The sequence below is a fragment of the Euleptes europaea genome, chromosome 6 (genome assembly GCF_029931775.1).
Source record: "Euleptes europaea isolate rEulEur1 chromosome 6, rEulEur1.hap1, whole genome shotgun sequence".
NCBI lineage: Eukaryota > Metazoa > Chordata > Lepidosauria > Squamata > Sphaerodactylidae > Euleptes > Euleptes europaea.
In genome coordinates this window covers 79,164,294-79,187,048 of record NC_079317.1, presented here as the reverse complement: position 1 = coordinate 79,187,048, position 22,755 = coordinate 79,164,294, and the positions used below count along the sequence as shown (strand labels likewise).

Below are 22,755 nucleotides of genomic sequence, written 5' to 3'. Positions count from 1 at the left end.
GGTGCCATTTCAAATTGTGTGTGTGGTGCAGGCTTATGAGCTGGGGTGACCATGAGGGAGCTGGCAGCCTGATGTGGCCCTTGCAGGCAGGCAAGCCAAGACAGCAGCCCCGATCTCTGCTGGCCAAAAAAAGGTGCCTGTACTATGTACAGTTCCTTCCAACACTTTCTGTGAACAAAAGCACTGCATAGTAATAATGAATGGAGCATAAACACAGCAAAAAAAAATGATGGATGAATAGAACAGGCCCATTGTAAGGGTGCTTAGAAGAACTTCAACAATAACTTTCCAAACGGAACCTTGGATACTCACTGTGAGGGTTCCTTCCGCTCTGAGGTTAGGAGAGCATCTTGAACTTTGGGTGATTCCCACCGATTGCTCAGGGAGGCAGGACCAACATTAACAACTTCCTGTCTCCCAGTTGGGGGTCGCCCGGCTCAGTTTGGTTACTTCATGAGCTAATAAATCAGAGGACAGGAAGGAACAGAACAGAGATAAAACTACACCAGAACAGGTACAAAAAACACTGTTAGATGCAAAACAATTGATAACCAGAGGAACAGTGGTGTTAAAGAGGATTCAAGCAAGCAAGCAAGCAAGCATCTTCCACTGTCGCTTGAGCACATAGCACTGATCAGACTCAGGATTCTGCTTTTCATAGACATTCCTCTTTTCTTCTCTATCGTTCTGTGTTTCTCTCACTTTTGTGGGGGGAGACAAGATGCCCTCCTAACTTCAGAGCAGAAGGAACCCTCACAGTGAGTATCCAAGGTTCTGTTCTTGCTCTGAGGAGGAGGGCATCTTGAACTTTGGGACTTCTAATAGCAGTGTCTCAAGAGACAGGTGGGAATTAACTATCATCCATCACATGCTGCAGAACTCTATGTCCAAGGTGGTGTTGGCTGAGGAGGGGGAGACAAGTTTATATTGTCTAACGAATGTCAGAACTGAAGACCATGTGGCCACCTTGCATATTTCCTCCACTGAGACTTCATGACTGAAGACTACAGTAGTGGCTGCACTTCTCACAGAGTGTGCCGTGATCCCTGCTGGAGTCGGAATGTTGCTTGCCTTGCAGGCATGGGAGATGCATTATTGAATGGCGTGGCTGATGGCCAATTTGGACATCTTCTTCCCCTTACTCGGGGCTGTTAATGAAATGAAAAGAGAGAGTCCGTCTTTTTGATTGACTCCGTATATTGGAGGTAGATACTGAAAGTCCTCTGGAGATCAAGTGAGTGCTACTCCCTCTCTTTGGGGTGGCTAGGTCGCAAGCAGAGGAGGGAGAGGAATCTCTTGACTCCTATGCAATAGTGAGTTCACCTTGGGAATAAAGGTGGAGTCCGGCTGAACACCACCTTGTCCTTGAGGAAGACACATAGCCCTTCCCTGGCTGACAAGGCTCCCAAGTTCCCTCTCTCTCCTACTGGAAGTCACCACTGTGAGGAAGACAGCCTTCATGTGGAGCCATTTAAGGGAAACTTCCCTTAGCTGATCAAAAGGAGGTTTAGTGAGAGCCAAAAGAACCATGTCCAGTCTTCATGAGAGGAATCTGTGGACCACAGGAGGGTTGATGTGAGCAAACCCCTTTGATGAAGGGGACAATAAAGGAACATCAGCTGTCTGAGGTATTATCATAGCAGCCACCTGGCAACAAAGGAAGGATTTTTATTTATTTATAATGAATGCCTTTGTCCCGCGTCGCCCAACCTCCCGGGACTCCTGTCCCCCCCTCTCTGGAGCAGCAGGCCCCACAGGGGGAAGACAGGCACACAGAACCCCACTTACCGGGGGAGAGGTCCGGGGAGACGTCCAACAGCTGGATTTGCCGCCCCGCACCAGCGGCAAGGCTGGGTAATTCAGTGGCTGCCGTGAGGCCCACCCGTCAGTTGATGGGCGGGGAAAACTGCCTGGGCAAGTCACGCCCCACAAGCCGGGCGTGTCGACAGCCGCAGGGCCCTCCGGTCCCCACGCCAGCGAGCAGGATGGGGCCCAGGGAAGCTGACGGTGGTATGGCGCCTGGAGACCCAACAACTGCGGCAGGGCGGGCAAGGGTTCAGCCCACAATTGCCGCTCGGAGACAGCAGGGGAGACGGGGAGGGAAGCCAGGACCCGGGGAGAAGACCTGAGGAGGGGAAGACCTGCCCATGACAGGACGAGCCCAGGGGGGGAGGAAGAGCTAGGGCGGGGAAGAAACAGACCCCCCGCCCTCTGGGGGGGGGAAGCTCTCCAGCCAAAGAGGGAAAGGGGCTGGGAATGGGATATTTGTAGCCTTGGTTTGAGGCGGAGGTAGGTGGAGCTACCTTGGGGGGAGAGGTATAAAACAGAGGGGGGGGGAGGCTGATGAGGACGCTGGCTGACTGCGACTCTCGGAGCTTTCTGAGGGTTATCAAGCTAGCCAGATCAGGGGAGGAAGGTTCGTCCTCCTCCTCTGAGTGGTCTGAGGCCGAGGAGATCCTCTCTGCAAAAGCACCGGCAACTGCGACCGAGTGAGTCCCCATCTGAGGGGGTGGCGACACTAGCGGGGGCACGACAGCCTTCTTGTAGGAAGGCCAGCAAGTGACCCAGGTCACGGTTGAGAGGATTGACATGCTTGCGCTAGCAACATCTTGCAAAGGTTTTCCAGGTAGGATTGTCGATGTGCCTTATGGAGGCCTTTCTGGAGAGCATGATGGTCTCTGCAACCTCTAAGAAATAGCCTAGATTCAGGAGCCCATTCCTTTCAAGATCCACATAGTCAGATCGAGCCGGTCTGGGTGCCAAAATGGGCCCTGTTGCACAGGTCTGATCTCACTGGAATTTTCCAAGTCGACTTAATTGAGAGCCACTAAGGATGGAAACCATGGACTGTGGGGCCAACTGGTGCCACGAAGGTCACCTCCTCCTCCTCCCCCCTCCTGACATACCTTCTGTAGAGTTTTTGGGATCACTGAAAAGGGTGGGAAGGCCATGGGGAGGTAAAAGCATCTACTTGTTCTGACCAAGGGTGATGGTATCTGGAGAAGAATCTCAGTACTTGATAACTGGATGCCAAGGCAAACAAATCCACTTTTGGAAACCCAACCCTGGCTGCAATTTGCAGGGACCATTTGTTTTTTGTCAGTCTGTCTGCTCAGCCAGTCCACCTGGTAGTTCAGGGAACCCTGAGTGTGTTCTGCTGAGATGGACCGTAAGTCATGGTGTCAAGTGAAGCATCTGCCAGGAAGGCGATTGCCTTGAGAACATGGTTGGCATTCTCCTCCCTCTCAGGATCTGATTGTCACGAGTGGCTTTCCATCCCTGAGGGGCTGCCTTGGACCCTGGCAGTGGTGGCAGTGGAGGAGGTGGCTTCCCTGGCTGCCTTGCTTGGCCATTGGGAGAAAGGGTCCCGACAGGATGAGGCATATCCCTTTTTGCGCCTGGACCTTTCCTGGGGAGGTCAGGCAAGGGTGATTTTGGATTGGAGGGTTTAGACCCTCGAGATGGGGTCTGGAAGGGGGGATAGTTCCTACAGTGGAGGCTGGTATGCCATAGTTGCCCTCAGGGGCCAAACTGGCAGCTAAGAGAGCCTCTCTTTTCTTGGAAGAGAAGCGTTCATGCATTACTTGCATTTCCTCTCAAGGTTTTCCTTAGAAATCTCAACCGAGCAAGGAGTCCACCCACCCATTACCTTGAAAGGTAGACTGTTCATTACTTGAAGATCCATTCTGGTGGTCAAGGAGTCCATTTGGATGGAGGGGTCCAATGAAGGAGCCTGGCATGCCATTGTAGCCCTCAGGGGCTGAACTGACACCTGAGAGAGCCTCTCTTTTCTTGTGAGAGGAATGTTCATGCATTCCTTGCAGCTTCTCTCGAGGCACTCCTTAGAATTCCCATCAGCTCAGTCGAGCAAGGAGTCCACCTGCCTGCTACCTTGAGGGGGTGGGGAAGACGGTACATTACCCCCTTAAAGATCCATTCTGGTGGTCAAGGAATCCATCTGTTCTAGTGAAGGAGCCTGTGGAATGCAGTCGTAGCCGCCAGGGGCCAAACTGGCAGCTGAGAGAGCAACTTGCACCAGAGGTGCTGTTTTCCCGCCTTTTTTTATTGCGCTTCTTTAAGCACTTTCACTTTTGATTTGTGACCTTCCTGGCTTGCTCTGGCTCAGGCTCAATGAGGAGCATTGCTCTCCAGTGGTCTCTGAGAGAAAATTCATCTCTTTTGTTTTCTGTGCCCCTCCAAAGCCTCTGGGGTTTGTAGAAGGGCCATTAAGAAGAAGGTGGAGGAGTTGGAAAACAAAAGAAAAAAGCAAAGTTAAAAGGAGGTGTGAAAAAGAGGTCTGAATCACTCTAGAAGAAGGGTAAGTAAAAAGGAGGGGGATTAAAGCCACTGCAAGAGCTCCCCCCCCCAGCTGCACTCCCTTAACAAGGCAGGAAGCAAACTGGACTGGGTGACTGCCAACCAGAAGACAGGAAGTTGTTGAAGTAGCTCCTGCCTCCCTGAGCAATCGGTGGGAATCATTTAAAGTTCAAGAAGCCCTCCTCCTCAGAGCAAGAAGCAATATTCCCTTAGCCCTGCAATCAGCCATAATTATAGTTATGCTCAATTCCATAATTCAAAAATGGAGGGAAGGGTAGCACAGCCAATCAAAGCAACCGGACTAACATTGGAAAGCAGCTAACCAATCAAAAGGACAAACAGGTAGGCAAGGTACGATTTGCTGCTGGGGTTTGGGGACAATAACTGCATAAGCCAAAGGGGGCATTGAAATGCCACATCACTCCAGCACAAGTGCAAAGAACGATCTGCAAGCAACAGTACGAGACACACACACAAAGGGAAGTTCCCCACTAAACCAGTCAGTGTGGAACGACTGCCCCTATCACACTATCATTAGAGGTGCCCTGGAGGCGGGGGGAAACCAGATCAGGGCTGCAATCTGGAAGACGCCTTAGGTTCGGAAATATTTTCTGCTGAGATTGTGAATATTAACTGGCTACAGTAAGTAGGTGGAAAGTTGATCCATTTCATTATTTATCTAGCACATTCGTACCCTGCCTTCCAAGATACTCAGGGCAGCACACATGGGGATACCATTTCATTCTCAAAACAGTCCTATGAGATAGATTAGTCTGAAAGACAGTTACTTTCAGATTTGTAACTTTCTGAAAAACGTTGAAGTCATGAAAAAATACACCCAACAGGATTTCTTTACCAGTGGGGGGAGGGGGGAGGAAACTGAAATAGATCCAATATATTTGGTGTTATCAAACCTAAACTTGCTTTGCTGCTTTCACAACATAAAGTACATCCCGTATATACTTGCGTATAAGCCGAGTTTTTCAGCCCAAAAAAAGGGCTGAAAAAGCCGAACTCGGCTTATACGCAGGTCAATACGGTAGAGGGGGGAGGGAGGAGGGGGAAATTGCCACTGCCGTCTTTTCCTGGCTGGAAGCGGCCTGCAGAGGCCCCCTGCGGCCGCGGGGAGGCCGCCTAGCCGCCCCCTCTGCCTTCTCCTGGCCGGGAGCGGCCTCCAGAGGCCCCCTGCGGCCGCGGAGAGGCCACCCAGCCGCCCCCTGTGCCTTCTCCCGGCCGGGAGCGGCCTGCAGAGGACCCCTGCGGCCGCGGGGAGGCCGCCCAGCCGCCCCCTCTGCCTTCTCCCGGCCGGGAGCGGCCTGCAGAGGCCCCCTGCGGCCGCAGGGAGGCCGCTCCGCCAGCCCCGCCGCCAGGAGCCCAGAAGGTAAGCCTGCGCGCGCGTGGGGCGGGGGGGTTATAAGCCGACCCTCGGCTTATACGCGGGTGCCTAATTTTTCCCCATTTTTGGGGAGAAATTAGGCACCTCGGCTTATACGCGGGTCGGCTTATACATGCGTATATACGGTAATTTACAAAACAGCATATAATATTGTACTATCTGCCATTTATAAAATGTACAAGTATATAAGCCTTGGTTTTCTACAAGGAAAATTATTAATATACCCATTATTAGAGAGTGAGAGCTGCAGACTGCTGCACCCTATGCTACTTTTGCACATATGTTTCTGCTTTGTGAAACATAATAAAAAATAAAAGTTAAAATAGAAAACACAACTGCTGTACTAAACAAAAGGAAGTGTTTTATTTGAATAGAAATGGACTCAGACAATATCAGATTTCTGATCCTGGGATCATCAGAGACAACGGCAATCTGTCATAAAAGAAACATTCATATAGACACATTGCCCCATCTAAGTGTTGTCAAACAGACAACACGGTTTGGTAATTTATCTTCTCTTCTTCTTATACAAGCTGTAAAATTATTCATTCCTAAGAAGCAAAAATTAGAAGTTGTACATCCAGAAACATAAATATGTGGCACATTTATAAGAGTAGCAGAGTTGTTAGCTTGTCCAGAAACAGTATTAGTGATTAACAGCTAGATTCTAGTCCAGTACCACCTTAGAGACCAACAAATTTTCAGGGTATAAGCTTTTGAGAGACAAAGTTTCCTTGATCAGATACAACCAGTCATAAGGGGGGTTGGTTGCAAACAAGGAACTCAAGGATGCAAAGGTACAATTGCACACTGTAATCAGCTGGATTAAATCGGAGAAGAAATGCTTAAGAATCCAGCTGTTCTACTGGAGGCCAACCTGGCAACCCTCTGAAAGAATTTGTGATGGGAATTCACTTGGCTCCTTATTACTGATCTGTTCATACAAACAAATGAAGAAAAGGAGTGTCCAAGTGATTTCATCATCCTGAAGATGTGTCACAAATTCCCACAAATCTCAGCCTTGTTCTGCCTTTTGTTACTAGATTCCAAAATTTTGTTCTGTGAACCCAAAAGTGATTTCACTATAAACTTCCTTCACATAGATCTGTCTGGAACACATAAATGGATTAAGTTAATGTTTTAAAAATTGCTTGTTTTCATTTAAGGATTAACCACATCCCCCCCAAATGCTGAAACTGCAAACAATTAACAAGACCAAAACTTTAAGATTGCAAAATGAATTTATAAAGCAGCAGGACAAAACAGCAAAAGAGATGAGATGCAACCAAAACCATTCAGTACAAAGATCCAATCACGCCTGCTAATGTCATTTACTTGCTTTTAACATTGACATTGTGTGTCTAATTCACTCTTCTCTACTTAAGGATAGATGGAATCACATCCTAGCAGTATCTGAAGAAGCGAGCTATGGCTCACAAAAGCTCATACCCTGCCAGAAACTTTGTTAGTCTTTAAGGTGCTACTGGACTCTTGCTCTTTTCTATTCAGTACAAAGTGGTCCATAAAACTATCTGATTAAAATGAGAGCACAATGACAAAATAATAAAGGTAGGTGATAAAACTGACCAGGAAAACAAGACAAAAAGTTACAAAATAATTAACAGAATGCCTGGCCAAATAAAAATGGGTTTCACTTGACACATAAAGCTTAGCAAACCAGGCACCAATAAAAACACTACGTAGTGGGCAGTCCTCAACTGAGGTGCCAACACATTAAAGGACCTGATATCTGGTTGCCCCACACGGTGCTTCAGAAAGTAGACAGAGCAAAGCCAACTGTGTCCCAAAACATATGTGCTGCTAAAAAGGACCCTGCCAACAACCCCTCGCCTTTACCGGAGGCCTCAACATAGCCTGCTCTATAAGGGCTGAATCAATTCTTAGCTACCCACGGCCATACACCACACAGGGAACTCTTTGAGGCACTATTTGCCACACTGAAGGAAGAGGCAAATGCCTATGGTTCGTGTTGCACCAATTTATGTATTGGTTTCAAATATCAGCACAAGGATGAAATTATAATCACACCTTGTGCTGGCACACTTTGAATCAAGTTTTATACAAACTAAAAACGCAAAAGATTTGGCTATAAAGGGCCATACACACTTTTCAGAAACCTACTGAATTTACCTCAGGCCGTTACTCATTTTAGACATTTTGATATATCCTGGATAAACTGCAGCCTCCTCTACATTAACAAGCACCTCTTTCCTTGCTTTTCCCTACCTCAGATACAAGTTGCTTTCTAACACAATGTACACAGATGTCACCTGGGAAGTGAACTGTTCTAACCCTGTAATAGAATTGTTGAACAATTCAATTAAAATGTTTAATGTGTGACTCTGACAGCAATATGCAAAATGCCATAACTATTTTAGGAGGAAGATGAATTTTTTTGATTAAATAAAATTAGAAGGTATTTTTTTTTGCCGTCAAGTTACAGCAAAATTATGGCAACCCCATAGGTTTTTTTAAAACCATTCATTAATCTGCCTTTTTATTTTTATTTTTTACAAGTTTAGAAAAAGCAGCCCAGGATTTTCCCTCCTGCATGTTTTCGCTTCGCTTCCTCATGGTCCATGATGCCAGGAGAAGTGGTCAGCACAATGTACCCAAGCTGGCGTGAAGGAAGCAGGTTGTTCTGCCACTTTCCCAATCCTTCAGCTGGACATCAAACCTTGGACTGATCACACCACACTTGCTGAGTCTGCCTGTGAGGGTCACACCAATTTCCCCAGCTCTGTGATCGACGATTTCATATTCACCAAAGTAACCGTGTTTCATCATCACAGTTAAGAACCAGACAATTACTTTGGAGCACAGCCTGATGAGAACTTGACATTTGCCACATTTCTCTGCATTGTTGATGCTTTTAAGAGCATCTGCCAGAACATTCATGTGCACCATGGTGCCAGACAGCAAGATGGCTGAAAAAGGGACCCCATAGGGTTTTCAAGGCAAGAAACATTTAGAGGTGGTTTGCCATTGCCTGCCTTCACATCACAACCCTGGTATTCCTTGGAGGCCTCTCATCCAAATACTTGCCAAGATCGAAGCGGAGTATGAGACTGGCCCAAAGTCACCCAGCAAGTTTCCTTAGTAGTGTGGGGATTCGAACCTGGGTTTCCCAGATCCTAGTCCAACACCTTAAACACTATACCACACTGGTTCTCGAAGGTATCGCTACGCATACGTTAAAAAACCCTGATATACCAGGACAGGTTGCATTTTATCACTTGCAGGTGGGAGGGAATGCTTTTCACTATATCTGAACAATGCCTCACAGAGAGTATGAAGTGTCCCACTCAATTACTATATTTTACTCTCCCATCCCCAGGGGTTGAAAGTTTCAGCAGGAAATACGTTTTAAGCTGTTGAACAAAAGTATTTATAATCCAAAGGCTAAGAAACATTCGTCCATATTAAAACAATAGGATGGCACAATGAAATCCAAATCAAGGAAAAATACCGAGAAGCGATTTAACGAGCCCAAAACACTCTGTTGATGGGTTATCATGAGATCACCAAGAGCCGGCAATGCCCATCCCCGAAATGCAACCCTTCTCGCCTGGCAATTTTGTGCTTGCTCCTTCCAAGGAACAAGGTATTGTTCTCTTTGCACTCCTTTCCCGCATCAGACAGTGCCGTTAACGTATTGAGCCACGCCTCCTGGAGCCTCACTTTAACACGTTTTCCCCTTCATTATCTCTGATACTTATGGGGTTGGACTCCCCCCCCCCCACAACTCAGAAGACATCGGGAAAGTTGATACAGTAAAACGGGCTTCCCCTAGGCCGTGCAAAAGGTAAACATGAACTCTTGAACCCGGCCTGGAGAACGCACACCTTGGAAACGGGAAGAAAGCAAGCCACTTCCACCACTCGGGCTGCATTCTTAGCGGCCAAGGCACCCCAATGTAGATGGCTGGGGTGGGGCGGGAGAAGGTTACCACTATCATGCTATAGTACAGGGGTGGGAAACCTTTTTTCTGCCAAGGGCCATTTGGATATTTATAACATCATTTGAGGACCATACAAAATTATCAACTTAAAAATTAGCCTGCTATATTTTGTCAAACATTTAGCCAAGAGGCACAACCGGAGACGGCTCCGAGTGTCTGCCACATAGAGTGACTCGCTTTTGAGGTCTGCCGTTCCCAGCTGGGCCCGAGAAATTCAGGAAGGGCAGCAAACACAAGACACAGTTTGTTGGGCGGTCCCTAGCAGCTCCATAGCTAACGACTCTTCTTCAAGGGGGGAAAAAGGTTCCTTTTCTCAGCAAAACAAACTTACATCCGCCTTGAATAGAGGCTATTCCTGTCCGCGGGAGGGGGCAGATAGCCAGTCTTAGATCCTTCTGAGCTGGAGATCTGCCAGGACCCACAAAGGGTCAGACCAAATGATTTCGCGGGCCTTATACGGCCCCCGGGCCTGACGTTCCCCACCCCTGCTATAGTAGAAAAGGGCAAGAGTCCAGTAGCACCTTAAAGACTAACAAGAATATTTTCTGGTAGGGTATGAGCTTTTGTGAGCCACAGCTCACTTCTTCACCACTGTGAATTACTATCATGCTAAACTTTCATCTCTGCAGGGTCAAAAGCCATTTAAGAACGGGAGGTTTTGCTCGCCTTGGATTTGCCGCTCTTTAGATACGCATTTTCTTTCCCCATCCCCAAAACACAACAATAAGCCCCTCTGCAGAGAGTTTTGAGAATTGGGATAGGGGAAAACGCGCATCTAACGAGCGGCAACCCCAAGGCAAAAACCACCCGTGCACAAACGGCCAAAGGAAGGAAATGCCCTGCAGGGTGGGAAGCGCGGCTTGCCATTGCACGGCAGCGCCGAAGCATACCTTCCGGGGCCATTTATTCATGGAAGGTTTTGCATTGGATTTGCCACTCTACAGATGCACATTCCGCCCCCCCCCCCTGAATTCTCAAAACTCTGCATGGCGGCTTATTGTTGAGTTTTGAGAATACGGATGGAGAAAAAGCGCATCTAAAGAGTGGCAAACCCAAGGCAAAACCTCCCATGAATCCACAGCGCAGCACGGTGTCCCCCCCCCCTTGCAATTGTGACCCCCCTCGATAACCCCCAGGGCATGCATGCCTCCACCCCACACTGCAAACGCACCTCTCCAAGAGCGAGCAGGGCCCGAGTGCTCCCCTACTGGCAGGACCCGGTCCTGGGCACGCGCTTCCGTGCTCCCCCCCCCCCGCAACCTCCGGAGAGGCCCCCGGGGCCAGCGGAGCCGCCCCGGCCCCGAGGAGAGCGGAGGCGCCCCGCAGGCGCGGTTGAGGGGAAACAGCAGGCCTCGCCTCCATCCCCGGCCTTTCCTGGGCCTCCTTACCTGGGCTTGAGGCCGCTGGCGCCCCGCTCGTAGGCCCAAGCGGTGGCGGGCTGCGGAGACGCGGCGGCGGCGGCGGCCGAAGAAGCCAGCGGGTCGGGGAAAGCAGGCGCCGCCGGGTAGTTCCTGTCCATCATGAGGGCGGGGAGGGGGAGAGGGACACGCCGCGGCTCCGCTTGGGGCCTGGGCGTGTGAGGAGAAGGAAGCGGCGTGGGGTGGTGAGGGGGGGGCGGCGGTTGAAGGGGGGGAGTCACTCCCCCTTTCTCTCTCTCTCTCTCTCTCTCTCACATGAGGGAGGCTACGGCAGCGGCCAACCGACCCCCCCCCCAACGGTCCTCCCCTCCCCCCCCCAACGGTCCTCCCCTCAGTTTCCGCTACAAGGGGCGGCTCGGCATCTGGGGAGCCGCGGCGCGCAACGGTGCGGCAGAGCAGCCCGGGCGGAGACCCATGGTCTCGCGGCCGCCGCTTCCCAGGACGCCCCTCCCACCTCTCCACCGCGGCCTGGGGCTGGTGGGCTCCTCGGCCCGGGAAGCGGCGGCGGCGGCGGTTGCTGCTGCTCTCGCCGCCGCCGGTGGCCGGAGGAGGGAGCGGCAGCCGGAGCCTGACCTCTTGGGGGAAGACGGCGCGCCAGAATGGATTGCAGCCGCCCGGGAAGGAGGGGTTCGCCTGAACCCGGGGACCGGTGGGGATGGGGGGGGAACCCCCAACCTGCTTGTGCTTGTTTTGTCTCTGCAGCTTTCATCATACTGGGCAATATTTTTCACATGGTTTTCACATAATGTTTTTCACGTGTTCGTCTGTCTGCAGTAGTAGAAAAGAGCAAGAGTCCGGTAGCACCTTTTTGCCTCTACAACTTTCATCATACTGTGCAATATTTTTTTCACAGTGGGTAGCCGTGTTAGTCTGTCTGCAGTAGTAGAAAAGGGCAAGAGTCTGGTAGCACCTTTTTGCCTCTACAACTTTCATCATACTGGGCAATATTTTTCACATGGTTTTCACATAATGTTTTTCACGTGTTCGTCTGTCTGCAGTAGTAGAAAAGGGCAAGAGTCCGGTAGCACCTTTTTGCCTCTACAACTTTCATAATACTGGGCAATATTTGTTTCACAGTGGGTAGCCGTGTTAGTCTGTCTGCAGTAGTAGAAAAGGGCAAGAGTCCGGTAGCACCTTAAAGACTAACAAAAATATTTTCTGGCAGGGTATGTTTTTACGTGTGTCTGAAGAAGTGAGCTGCAGCTCACGAAAGCTCATACCTTGCCAGAAAATATTTGTGTTAGTCTTTGAGGTGCTACTGGACTCTTGCCCTTTTCTACTACTGCAGACAGACTAACACGGCTACCCAGTGTGAATTGCAAATTGAAGGCTGTGGCTTCCTTTATTGAGTCAATCCATCTCTTGTTGGGTCTTCCTCTTTTCCTGCTGCCCTCCACTTTTCCTCGCATGACTGTCTTTTCCAGTGACTCTTGTCGTCTCATGACGTGACCAAAATACGACAGCCTCAGTTTAGTCATTTTAGCTTCTAGGGTCAGTTCAGGCTTGATTTGATCTATAACCCACTGATTGGTTTTTTTGGCAGTCCACGGAATCCATAACACTTTCCTCCAACACCACATTTCAAAGGAGTCTATTTTCTTCCTATCAGCTTTCTTCACTGTCCAGCTTTTCCACCCGTACATAGTAATAGGGAATACGATGGCATGAATTAATCTAGTCTTGGTGGCCAGTGACAGATCCTTACACTTCAAAACTTTCATAATACTATGCAGTATTTTGTGAGTGAGATGTTTTTGGTGGGATTGTTAGATGCCATGTGTAGGGCATGCATTTTCCCCATGCGCACCTTACACCTTTGTGTAGGCATAGGGTTTCCAGGTCCCTCTTTGCTGGGTAAGTTTTTGGGGCAGAGCCTGAGGTTTGGGGGAGGGGAGGGACTTCAATGCCATAGAATCCAATGGCCAAAGCGGTCATTTTTTCCAGGTGAACTTATCTCTATCGGCTGGAGATCAGTTGTAATAGCAGGAGATCTACAGCTGGTACCTGAAGGTTGGCAACCCTATGTATGCAGCTGGAATGTTTTTACGTGACCTCGCTAAGACGTAACGTATGAATTTGGCGTATATGCTCACACAGACGCTTTGGATGTATACGGGCAGCTTTTTTTCTCTTCATTCTTGTTCCACATGTTATAATATTTTAGGTGTGACTGATACCTCAACTTTTGGAAGGATGAACTGGTGCTTGCAAGCGCATGAACTGTACCGGTATACTGATGAAGGAATCTATTGAGTGCTGCTGCTCTCTGTTGAATGCATGCAGAGGAAAATCTGGGTTTCTTTTTAGTTTATTACATTTTATTCCTACTCTTCTAAAGAGCTGGTGGTGATAGACATTGTCACACCTCCATTTTACAATGAGGTAGGTTAGTCTAGTAATAATTGACTGGGTGACACTATCAAAGTAGGTGCGTTACTGAACATATATTTGAACCATGATCTTCCTAGTGTAAACCCAAACCAAATTTGCCATCAGTGCAAAATAGTCCAAAAGCTTATAGAGGGAAACAGTTTCCTGGATTCTTCTGTTTTATATTGTAGGTAGGGAAATCACATGTATAAGCAGCATGATGTTTATGGTTGCCAGGTCCCTCTTTGCCACCAGTGGGAGGTTTTTGGGGCGGAGCCTGAGGAGGGCAGGGTTTGGGGAGGGGAGGAACTTCAATGTCATCGAGTCCGATTGCCAAAGTGGCCATTTTCTCCAGGTGAACTGATCTCTATCGGCTGGAGATTAGTTGTAATAGCAGGAGATCTCCAGCTAGTACCTGGAGATTGGCAACCCTAATGTTAGAGTTGCTGCTCATGAGCTTTTACCATGAGTAGAATGGGCTCAATTTTTTTCATCGAAGGAGCAACTGCAGTTGTTCATGAGCAGCTTGGCTACACAAATATGATATCATACTCAGGTAGTGTTGTGCAGGTAACCCCCAACAACTAATATCTACACCAGCTCTAAGGGTGCTGAGGAATCCTATCTTCCTTTACCCCTGATCAGACTAGGTTAGGATTGGAACTCTTGATTATTTTTAAGCTGGAGTAGCTCCTAGTTACATGGAAATAACTACTGAAGTTTCTAAATATGTTTGCTTAGAAACTGAGTCCTTTGTTCAGTAGGGCTTACTCCCAGGTAAATGCACAGGATCACAGTCTAAGGGGCTGCTAACTTTAAGTCAATATTATAACTGTGTGTGCGTAATGTGCCATCAAGTTGCAGCCAACTTACAGCAGCCGCTGGTGGGGCTTTCAAGGCAAGTGATTAAGCAGAGGTGGTTTGCCACTGTCTTCCTCAGCAGCCTCCCTTCAAAATACCAACCCAGTTTAGCTTCGGAGATCTGATGAGATTGGGCTATATACCATTCCACATCCCCATGTGCTTTTCAGATACTATTTCTAGCATGGGGTTGTACTAATAGGAACACTCCACCTGCTCCTCTATCTGCGGCTTTCAAGAGCACAGGAGCCTTAAACAAAAACTGCCACCCTCTGCCTGGTTACTTTTTTGGAGCACATCCTCTGTAGCTGCTGTTGAATAAAAGTTGTGTTTGTTTAAGCAGAACATACAATCTCTCAGTGTTGTATCAGTTAGCCATTAGGATTTTATCCTAGCAGGCATCAGGCTAGAACTTATTATTACTCCTCCAGGCTCTGGCTTCCTCAACACCAGCTTACTAGAGCAAAGCTTCTTAAACTGTGGGTCATGACCCCATATTGGTTCATGTAACTAAATTTGGGGGTTGCAATTTAAAAAATAATTTCTTTATGATTTATTATCAGTAAATGTTTGATTTGTATACCTATTTTATATACCTATATACCCAGGGTCATGTAAAAAATTATCAGGCAAAAAGGGGTCTCGAGCAGAAAAAGTTTAAGAAGCCCTCTACTAAAGAACAAGAGAGAGGATTCCCACCAGCTCTGAAAGCCCTGTGGCTACAGCCAATGAGATAAATTATGTGGCGACCTGGATGAAAGGAAGGACATGGATATTGGGATCTGCTGGGATGATCAGCAGCAGCTGTAACCAGTCAAGAAAATTAGCAAGGGGAAGACATAGTTGGCCTCAATAGAGAGGGACTGAGTCTGTAGTTTTTTTGTGTGCTAAACCAGCAATGCTTCCACTAAAACAGAGCACTGTATGCCAGGCTGTATAATGGCTCACCCCATTGTGGTTGCTGGCTGGGTGACGGAAAGGTGTGTGTCATAGTCTAGTTCCTGCATCTCAGACCAAAGCCCCTATTATGAGTTTTTGCTAACTTTTCCAGTGACTGTCCCCACTGTCTGCAAAAAGTTTGATTCCTATCACCCATCTGTGTTGCCCACAGTGAGACTTGAACCCTTGTTATGAAACGTTTTCTACAGACAGTGTCTTCCCATAGGACTGTGAAGCTGGCTGATTCCTGTGATTAGAAATTCATTTTTTTAAAAAACCTTGTATGTCCCTGGTTTTTTGTCTAGCAAAAGACTGTGTAATCCTGGTAGGGGGCATTAGTGGGATTCAGCTCCTAGCCTGCAGGTACTTGCCTAATCTGGTGAGTTTATAGTATCTTACAGTGTAAATGGAAGCACTGTATTGATCTCCAACCACTGAGGTTTGTGTGGTATTGGTAAAATGTAATTACTCCCATGTTTGTATATTCCTAGAAAAAGGAATGGTGCCTTTGCTTAGGCAAGACTAGCAGGGGATTTGAACCACTGACTTGCAGGCTCAAGCTGTTTCCCAGCTCGAGCTGTGGTAGTTGGAATGCAAGCCAAAGCACTATGATGCTTTTCAGGTATTAAATTTGCACCATAGATATGCAAGGGATGAAGAAGATGAGGAATAGTTTGCTTAACACCACTGGGGCACTGCTGCTTGCTGCTGTTTGCACATGGCAGTAGTTGACCTTAGGACAACCTAGGACAATCAATTTTGTGACTGGGTGTGCAGTTGCTAGGGTCTGTGGCAGCTGGTTTGTAAGCTGACTAATTGCTTCAGGATGAGTCAGTTTTCAGGCACCGTCAAGTGAATTTTAACTCTCTCTCCCCCCCCCCATTTTTATGTCCTAGTTTTTAGTGAACTGCCATATGTAAAGGCACCCCGATCTGGAAGGAAACAAAATCTAAACACTCCTCACTGATTACTAACCGTTTAACCCATTTAGACTTTGTATCTTCTTGAGTTTAGGGTGGCAAAGCTTTCTTTCTCCCTACTGTCAGGGCGGGGATATGGTTCTGTTTTTGTTCTATTCAGTTACTGGCTCAGGCAGCAGGCATGGTCAGTGATATGGTTAAAATTCAGTGCAAAGGATCTGACCACCTTTTGTGTGTGTGTGTGTGTGTGTGATGTGCTACATTGTTTCTCATTGGTTGTGAACAATTCAATCTTTTTATCAGAGGTTGCTGCCTCCTTTTCTACCGGGCTCTTACATAGCAAATCTAGTTGTAACCACTGATGGTAGCTATAGCCAATTAGAGAGCAACAATTTCTCGTCTGCCAGTAGTGATAGCCAACCTCCAGGTACAAGCTGGAGATCTCCTGCTATTACAACTGATCTCCAGCTGATAGAGATCTGTTCACCTGGAGAAAATGGCCACTTTGGCAATTGGACTCTATGGCATTGAAGTCTTTCCCCTCCCCAAATCCACCCTCCTCAGGCTCCGCCCCAAAAACCTCCCGCCAGTGGTGAAGAGGGACCTGGCAATCCTAGTGATAGCCTCTCTTTTCCCTCCTGTCCCTTTTTGCTGGGTGACACAGAAAGTAAAAGAGACCAATCATTCATTCAAAAGCCAAACTTAATAGTAAATTTAAAAATGTGCTAGTACACTGTTTTTGATATTGGTTTGGGAGTCTGGGATTGGACTCCAAACCTGCGGGGATGGGGGGATAGCACTGCTTGGAAATATGGCACTCTGAATATGCTCAGAAAATATACCTTTGTTGCATTATATTCTACCACTGTTGAATCCCTTTGTTTTTAGCATGAATTTAAAGCAGAGTAGAGATGTGCTAACTCAGAACAGATGTGGTATAGTGGTTAGGGTGTCAGACTAGGACAGGACCCCTGACATGGTGCCTGCCAATACCTTTCCTGGGGCCCACCAAGTGTTTTACAAAGTAGGTAGGGCCAGGAGGGCTTCTGATTGGCCATTGATGATCTGATTGACTCTGCTGATTAAATTAATGTTGTTTCTAGCAGCAGCTGCCAGCACAGTGTTTGGTGTTATTCTGTCTCTCTCCTTTTACCCATTTTTAAATTATCCCCCATCTTCCCTGAACTTGGGCTTCCTCTGTGTATGTGCATGGCTGGGCCTTCTATGGCAGCCGTTTTGTGGTTTCTCTCACCATACAATGCCAGAATTCCAGAGGTGTGCATAGACTCCAAAAGGTTGGAGATCTCTGGACTAGGGTCTGGGACGCTGGGGTTCTGCCATGGAAGCTTTGTTCAGTCACATTCTTTTAGCCTAACCTATCTGACAGCATTATTGTGAGGATACAATGGAAAAGAGAAAAATGTATGACACAGCTTTGGGTTCCCATTGGGGAGAAAGCATTTTTATAAATAATAAATATAATATTTCCCCTTCAGAGCTCTGTTCAGTTTTATTCTTAAAGGTGTGTGGGTGGTGCTGAAGGATCTGATAATAGATTAATTGCTTAATTGCGGAAGGATCAAATAGATTAATTGCTTAATTGCTTTTTTAAAAAAGCTGCTACTGCAGCTCAGCTCGCATCAGTAGGCCCTGACCTATATAGCCCAGGAAAGCGCAGTCTTGTCAGATCTCAGCAGTTAAGCAAGGCTGGCCCTGCTTAGTATTTGGATGGGAGACCACCAAGGAATGCCAGGGTTGCTATGCAGAGGCAGGCAATGGCAAACCACTCCTGAATGTCTCTTGCCTTCAAAACCCCAGCAGGGTTCGCTATAAGTCAGTTGTGTCTTGATGACAAATAAAGAAACAAAAAATGCAACTCAAGGTTTGCCTGTAAAAATATTTGTTCCCTTAAAAGAAGAAGAGGAAGAGTTGGTTTTTATACCCTGCTTTCTGTATTCCCTTAAGGAACCTCAAAGTGGCTTACAATCGCCTTCCCTTTCCCTCCCCACAACAGACACTTTGTGAGATAGGTGGGGCTGAGAGAGTTCAGAGAGAACTGTGACTAGCCCAAGGTCATCCAGCAGGCTGCATGTGGAAGAATGGGGAAACAAACCCAGTTCTCCAGATTAGAGTCTGCCGCTCTTAACCACTACACCACGCTGGCTCTCAAAATAGGCTGGAGGTAATAGGCTTGATTGATTGGGCTCCAGAATCCACTCAAACTCAGTTCTAATGCTTAATTTTTATAAGAGAAATACAGTGTAATTTTTATAGATCATGTTTGCCTAAGTAAGAAAATTATTTTTGGTGAGGGAAGAAATGGAGGGGCACTGATATAATAAATAAGTGAATCAGTAGACCAAAGGTGTCGAGATAAGGCCCGTGGGCCAGATCCAGCCCTGCAAGCTCTGCTCCCGATTCTGGGCTGCAGGGGCCTTCCAATCCATGCCACTTGCCAGCTGGGACCTCGGAAGCAGCAGCGATCGGAAGGTGGGGCTCTAGCCCAGCATGTAGATTGCCCTTCCCCACTGCCCCTGAAGTTGGGGGCTGCTGGGGAGGTCAATGTATGTGCCGGGCACCAACCCAGCACTTGGATCGCCCTCCCCCGCCGCCCCTGAAGTTGGGGTCAGTGTGGGAGAGTGATGTATGCGCTGGGCTTGCCAGCCAAGGAAGCCCCCCCGCCCATTTCTGATCTGGGCTGGTGAGACTGCTGTAGACTTGTCAGCCAAGGGAGATACTCCCCAGTCCTGATCTGGGCTGGGAACCCGCTGTGGGCTGGTACACATGACCGATCTGGGCTGGTGCGCATGGCCCGGCCCGACCAAATGACATTTATGTCATATCCAGCCCTTATAACAAATGAGTTTGACACCCCTGCAGTAGATTCTTGGGACTCAGCCAAGTTCCAGATTCTTGGGACTTGTTTCTTTTTCCTTTTCATTTAACTGCTAAGATGTTTTTATATGCCAACTTTGTCTACCACTCAAGGAAGAAGCAAACCGGCTTACAATCACCTTCCCTTCGCCTACCTCACACCCTGTGAGGTAGGTGGGGCTGAGAGTTCTGAGAGAACTGTGACTAGCCCAAGGTCACCCAGCTGGCTTCATGTGTAGAAGTGGGGAAACCAACCCAGTTCACCAGATTAGCGTCTGCCACTCATGTGGAGGAGTGGGGAATCAAACCCAGTTCTCCAGATTAGAGTCCACCGCTCCAAACCACTTCCCTTAACCACTACACCACACTGGCTCTCTAAGTAGAAGAATGAATTTCTGCCAGGTGCACCACTAACATTCCCTCTTCTATGCAAAGGTATGAGAATGCAATGGTAAACATTTTGCCACTGTTGGCCTAGATAATATGTGAAATGGTGAATCAAGGTACATAGCTCAGGGTGTTAGCCACGGTTATGACCCTGAGCTATATGCCTTAATACCCCCAAGTGTTGCTGTCGCATTTATTTAATAGGAAGAAAGCTGAAGGGTAAACACAGGTGATGCAGAAGCTGTTCCATGTGGTTCCTCACCACACCATGACTGAAATACCTCATCTGGTGACTTTTCATGGCACCATGACTCTTGCAGAAGTATGCACTGCAATAGAAAGTTACCACATAAAGCACCTAAGTCACTGTGCTCCCAGTACAGTCATGACCTGGTGACAGGCCAGGGAAAATTGTTTCCATACTGACTTCTCCATTCTGCTGTCAAGAGCTAGCCCTGCATCACATCATTTAGTAATTTGTTCACTTAATGTAAAATGGATAATGGTGGGGCTTGTGAAGTCTTGTCCCACACTAGGCTGCAGTAGTATTTTCCCTAGATGCAGTAGTGTGTGTGGCCAAAAAACCCACACTTCATTACGGCCTTGCCTGAAAAATACATATAGTTAGTTCAACGGGCAAATATATTCATATACATACTAAATGCTGTTACAACATAATCCTTCTTTCTGGGAACTCAGTCCTAAATAATCTGAATACATAATTACATAACCGATGGATGCCCTTTTGATGTTAGTCCTTCACTCCTTAGGAATACTCTTAGATTGACAAATTTTAATTGCTACTGTGCAGAACCTGGCAGTGGAGGATGTAACCTGCTTGTTTTCACCCAATAACGACATCTGCAATAAATCTGCTTGCAGTACCCCTGTGACACCTTTTATTAGGGGGAAAATGAGCTGGACACGAGCCTCATTATATGTATGTATGTGTGTGTAAAGTGCCGTCAAGTCGCAGCCGACTTATGGCGGCCCCTTTTGGGGTTTTCATGGCAAGAGACTGACAGAGGTGGTTTGCCAGTGCCTTCCTCTCCACAGCAACCCTGGTATTCTTTGGTGGTCTCCCATCCAAATACTAACCATGGCTGACCCTGCTTAGCTTCTGAGATCTAATGAGATCAGGCTAGCCTGGGCCATCTAGGTCAGGGTAGAAGCAGTAGTACCTGAAATATATTCAGATAGGTAGTGTGACAGTGGAGTATAAGATGCTTTGAATTACACCCAGGGGACCCAAACCTCAGGGAAGAACACCCTTTCCCAGGGAAGGGAGTAATAACCTGCATAATTGCTAGCTGAGCGGGGATGAATTTCCTACAAGGAGTTGCTCCTTCCTGGAAGCTGGGCAAATAGAAAAGCTGTTTGGATGACCTGAGAGGGGCAATAAAGGAAGGAGACATGCTCTCCGGGTTGATTGGAGAAAAGAGTACTGAAGTGACCTGCAAGGGACATCACTTTCCAAACTCAGGATTGGGTGAAGGGAAACTCAACCAGGAAGTGGGCAGGGAGTGTTAAAAGATCTGGACACCTGGTTAGCAGTGGTCAAGCCAGAACAGGAACAAGGGAGGGAATAGAGGAATGTCTGCCTCTATTTCATAAGTTCCAGTGAGCTTGTATCCATCCCATGGAGAGGATAACATCTGTGTCTCTAAGACTTAGACTAGCTTCAAGTGTTTTTATTTCTGCAATAAGTGTTCTGCACTTATTTATGTCTGCAATTGAGTGTTCTTAATTCTGCAGTAGTCCTTAGTGCTGTGATATATGCTACAATCTCCTGGCTGGATTGGGGCTAGATGGTGAACAGGTGGGTGGGAACTAGGAGCAGCCACACTCTTCTCAGGCACACAGAGCCCACCCAACGTCCTGAACCACTGGTATATGAGGGAAGGGGAGATTTGCTTGGGTGGTGGTGACCCAAAATACCCAGTGGGAAGGGGGGAAGTGATAGCCTGCACTGTGACATTTGGGGAACATAAAGTATGAAGTTGGCAACTCTTAATTAGATATTTAAATTTAGTGGTAGAGTAATGCATAAAATAGCGTAGGTTGTTAGTTAGAAATGAATATATGTCAGCTGATTTTCAAACTGAATATTGTTTTGCATAGTTATCATTGATGTAGTGACATAATGGATAATGGATAATTTCCCAAAATAAACATATTTTTGATAAGAGAAATGATAGCTTGTATAACTTTTTTAAAATGACTTTTAGAATTAACTTCCACTATGGCAGAGGGGAGTTTCTATTCAAGGAAGAAAATAGTTTGTTTATACCCAGCCTTTCTTGCTGTGAAGGAAGGGACTCAAAAGCCCGCCCTGTTCCTTCTGGGCGGAAATTCCTGCAGCTACCCCAAGTTTCCACTTGGAGCTGTGTACCTTCCACTTGCTCCCAACAGGTGTCAATTAGAAGCTGGATAACCATCAACTGCCACCGATGAGTCCGAGAGTAACTCCTGCCAGATGGAGTCATATGTCTTTCACTCCACTCCTATGCTAATCTTCCCAAGTATATCTGTATATTAGACACTTGTAGACATTATGCATGCATTTTTAGTGTGAAGGAGACAAGCAAGTCTGGAAAGTTTGTAATTTTAATGTAGTAAACATTTGCTGCAAACATTAATTGTTTTTAAAATTGTAACAGTTTCTGTAACAGTTATCCTCATTTGCAAATTTCATTAACAAATTTTCCTGATTTGCACAGCAGGCAATAAATAGGACTCATCCTGAAGATGAGGGGGGGAAAGTAAGTGCGAACAGAATTTCAGTCATATCCTTTTGGTAGCAAGGCCTTTTAAGTCAGATACACAAGTTTAAACTTTGTTCAGCATCACGCATGAAATATTAACAGAATACCAGTTCATTTAAAATATTGCTAGAAGTAGTTAAAAATAACAGTGCCTTGTTACATTTACATTGTATCATTCATACAGATTAATAGTTAAAATACAAAGGGGTTTTGAAAAAATTACTACAGGTTGAGTATCCCTTAACAGGACATCCAAAAACCGGAATGACCCCAAACTCAGACTTCTAAGACAAAAAAAGCATTGTTAATGAGGGGGATGACTCTGGAAGAAACATTTTAAAATGCCATCCAGTAGAATGCCCCCTTATCTCTAGAGGACCAACTTCCTGGTCCCTCAACTGCTTCTGATGTTTCTTCTCACCTAGAAAAATTAAATACAGAGTACACAGCATCATAGGTGGAGACTGAAAGCCTGCCATTGGTAGTTTGTTGTTGCTCTTGTTTAAAAACTGATACAGGTATTCTG

General features: G+C 47.0%; 1 protein-coding gene and 1 pseudogene across 1 annotated transcript in view; both read right to left on the bottom strand.

Annotated features, from left to right (window-relative positions):
- The window catches only part of QSER1 (glutamine and serine rich 1), a 37,696-nt gene extending 26,479 nt beyond the window's left edge, over positions 1 to 11,217 (bottom strand). Inside the window, exon 1 of the mRNA XM_056850976.1 lies at positions 11,084 to 11,217. Coding sequence (XP_056706954.1) covers positions 11,084 to 11,217 — 134 coding nt within the window. The remainder of the gene's footprint in view (positions 1 to 11,083) is intronic.
- Positions 8,201 to 8,647, bottom strand: LOC130478766 (40S ribosomal protein S15a-like; annotated as a pseudogene).
- Positions 11,218 to 22,755: the final 11,538 nt, after the last annotated feature.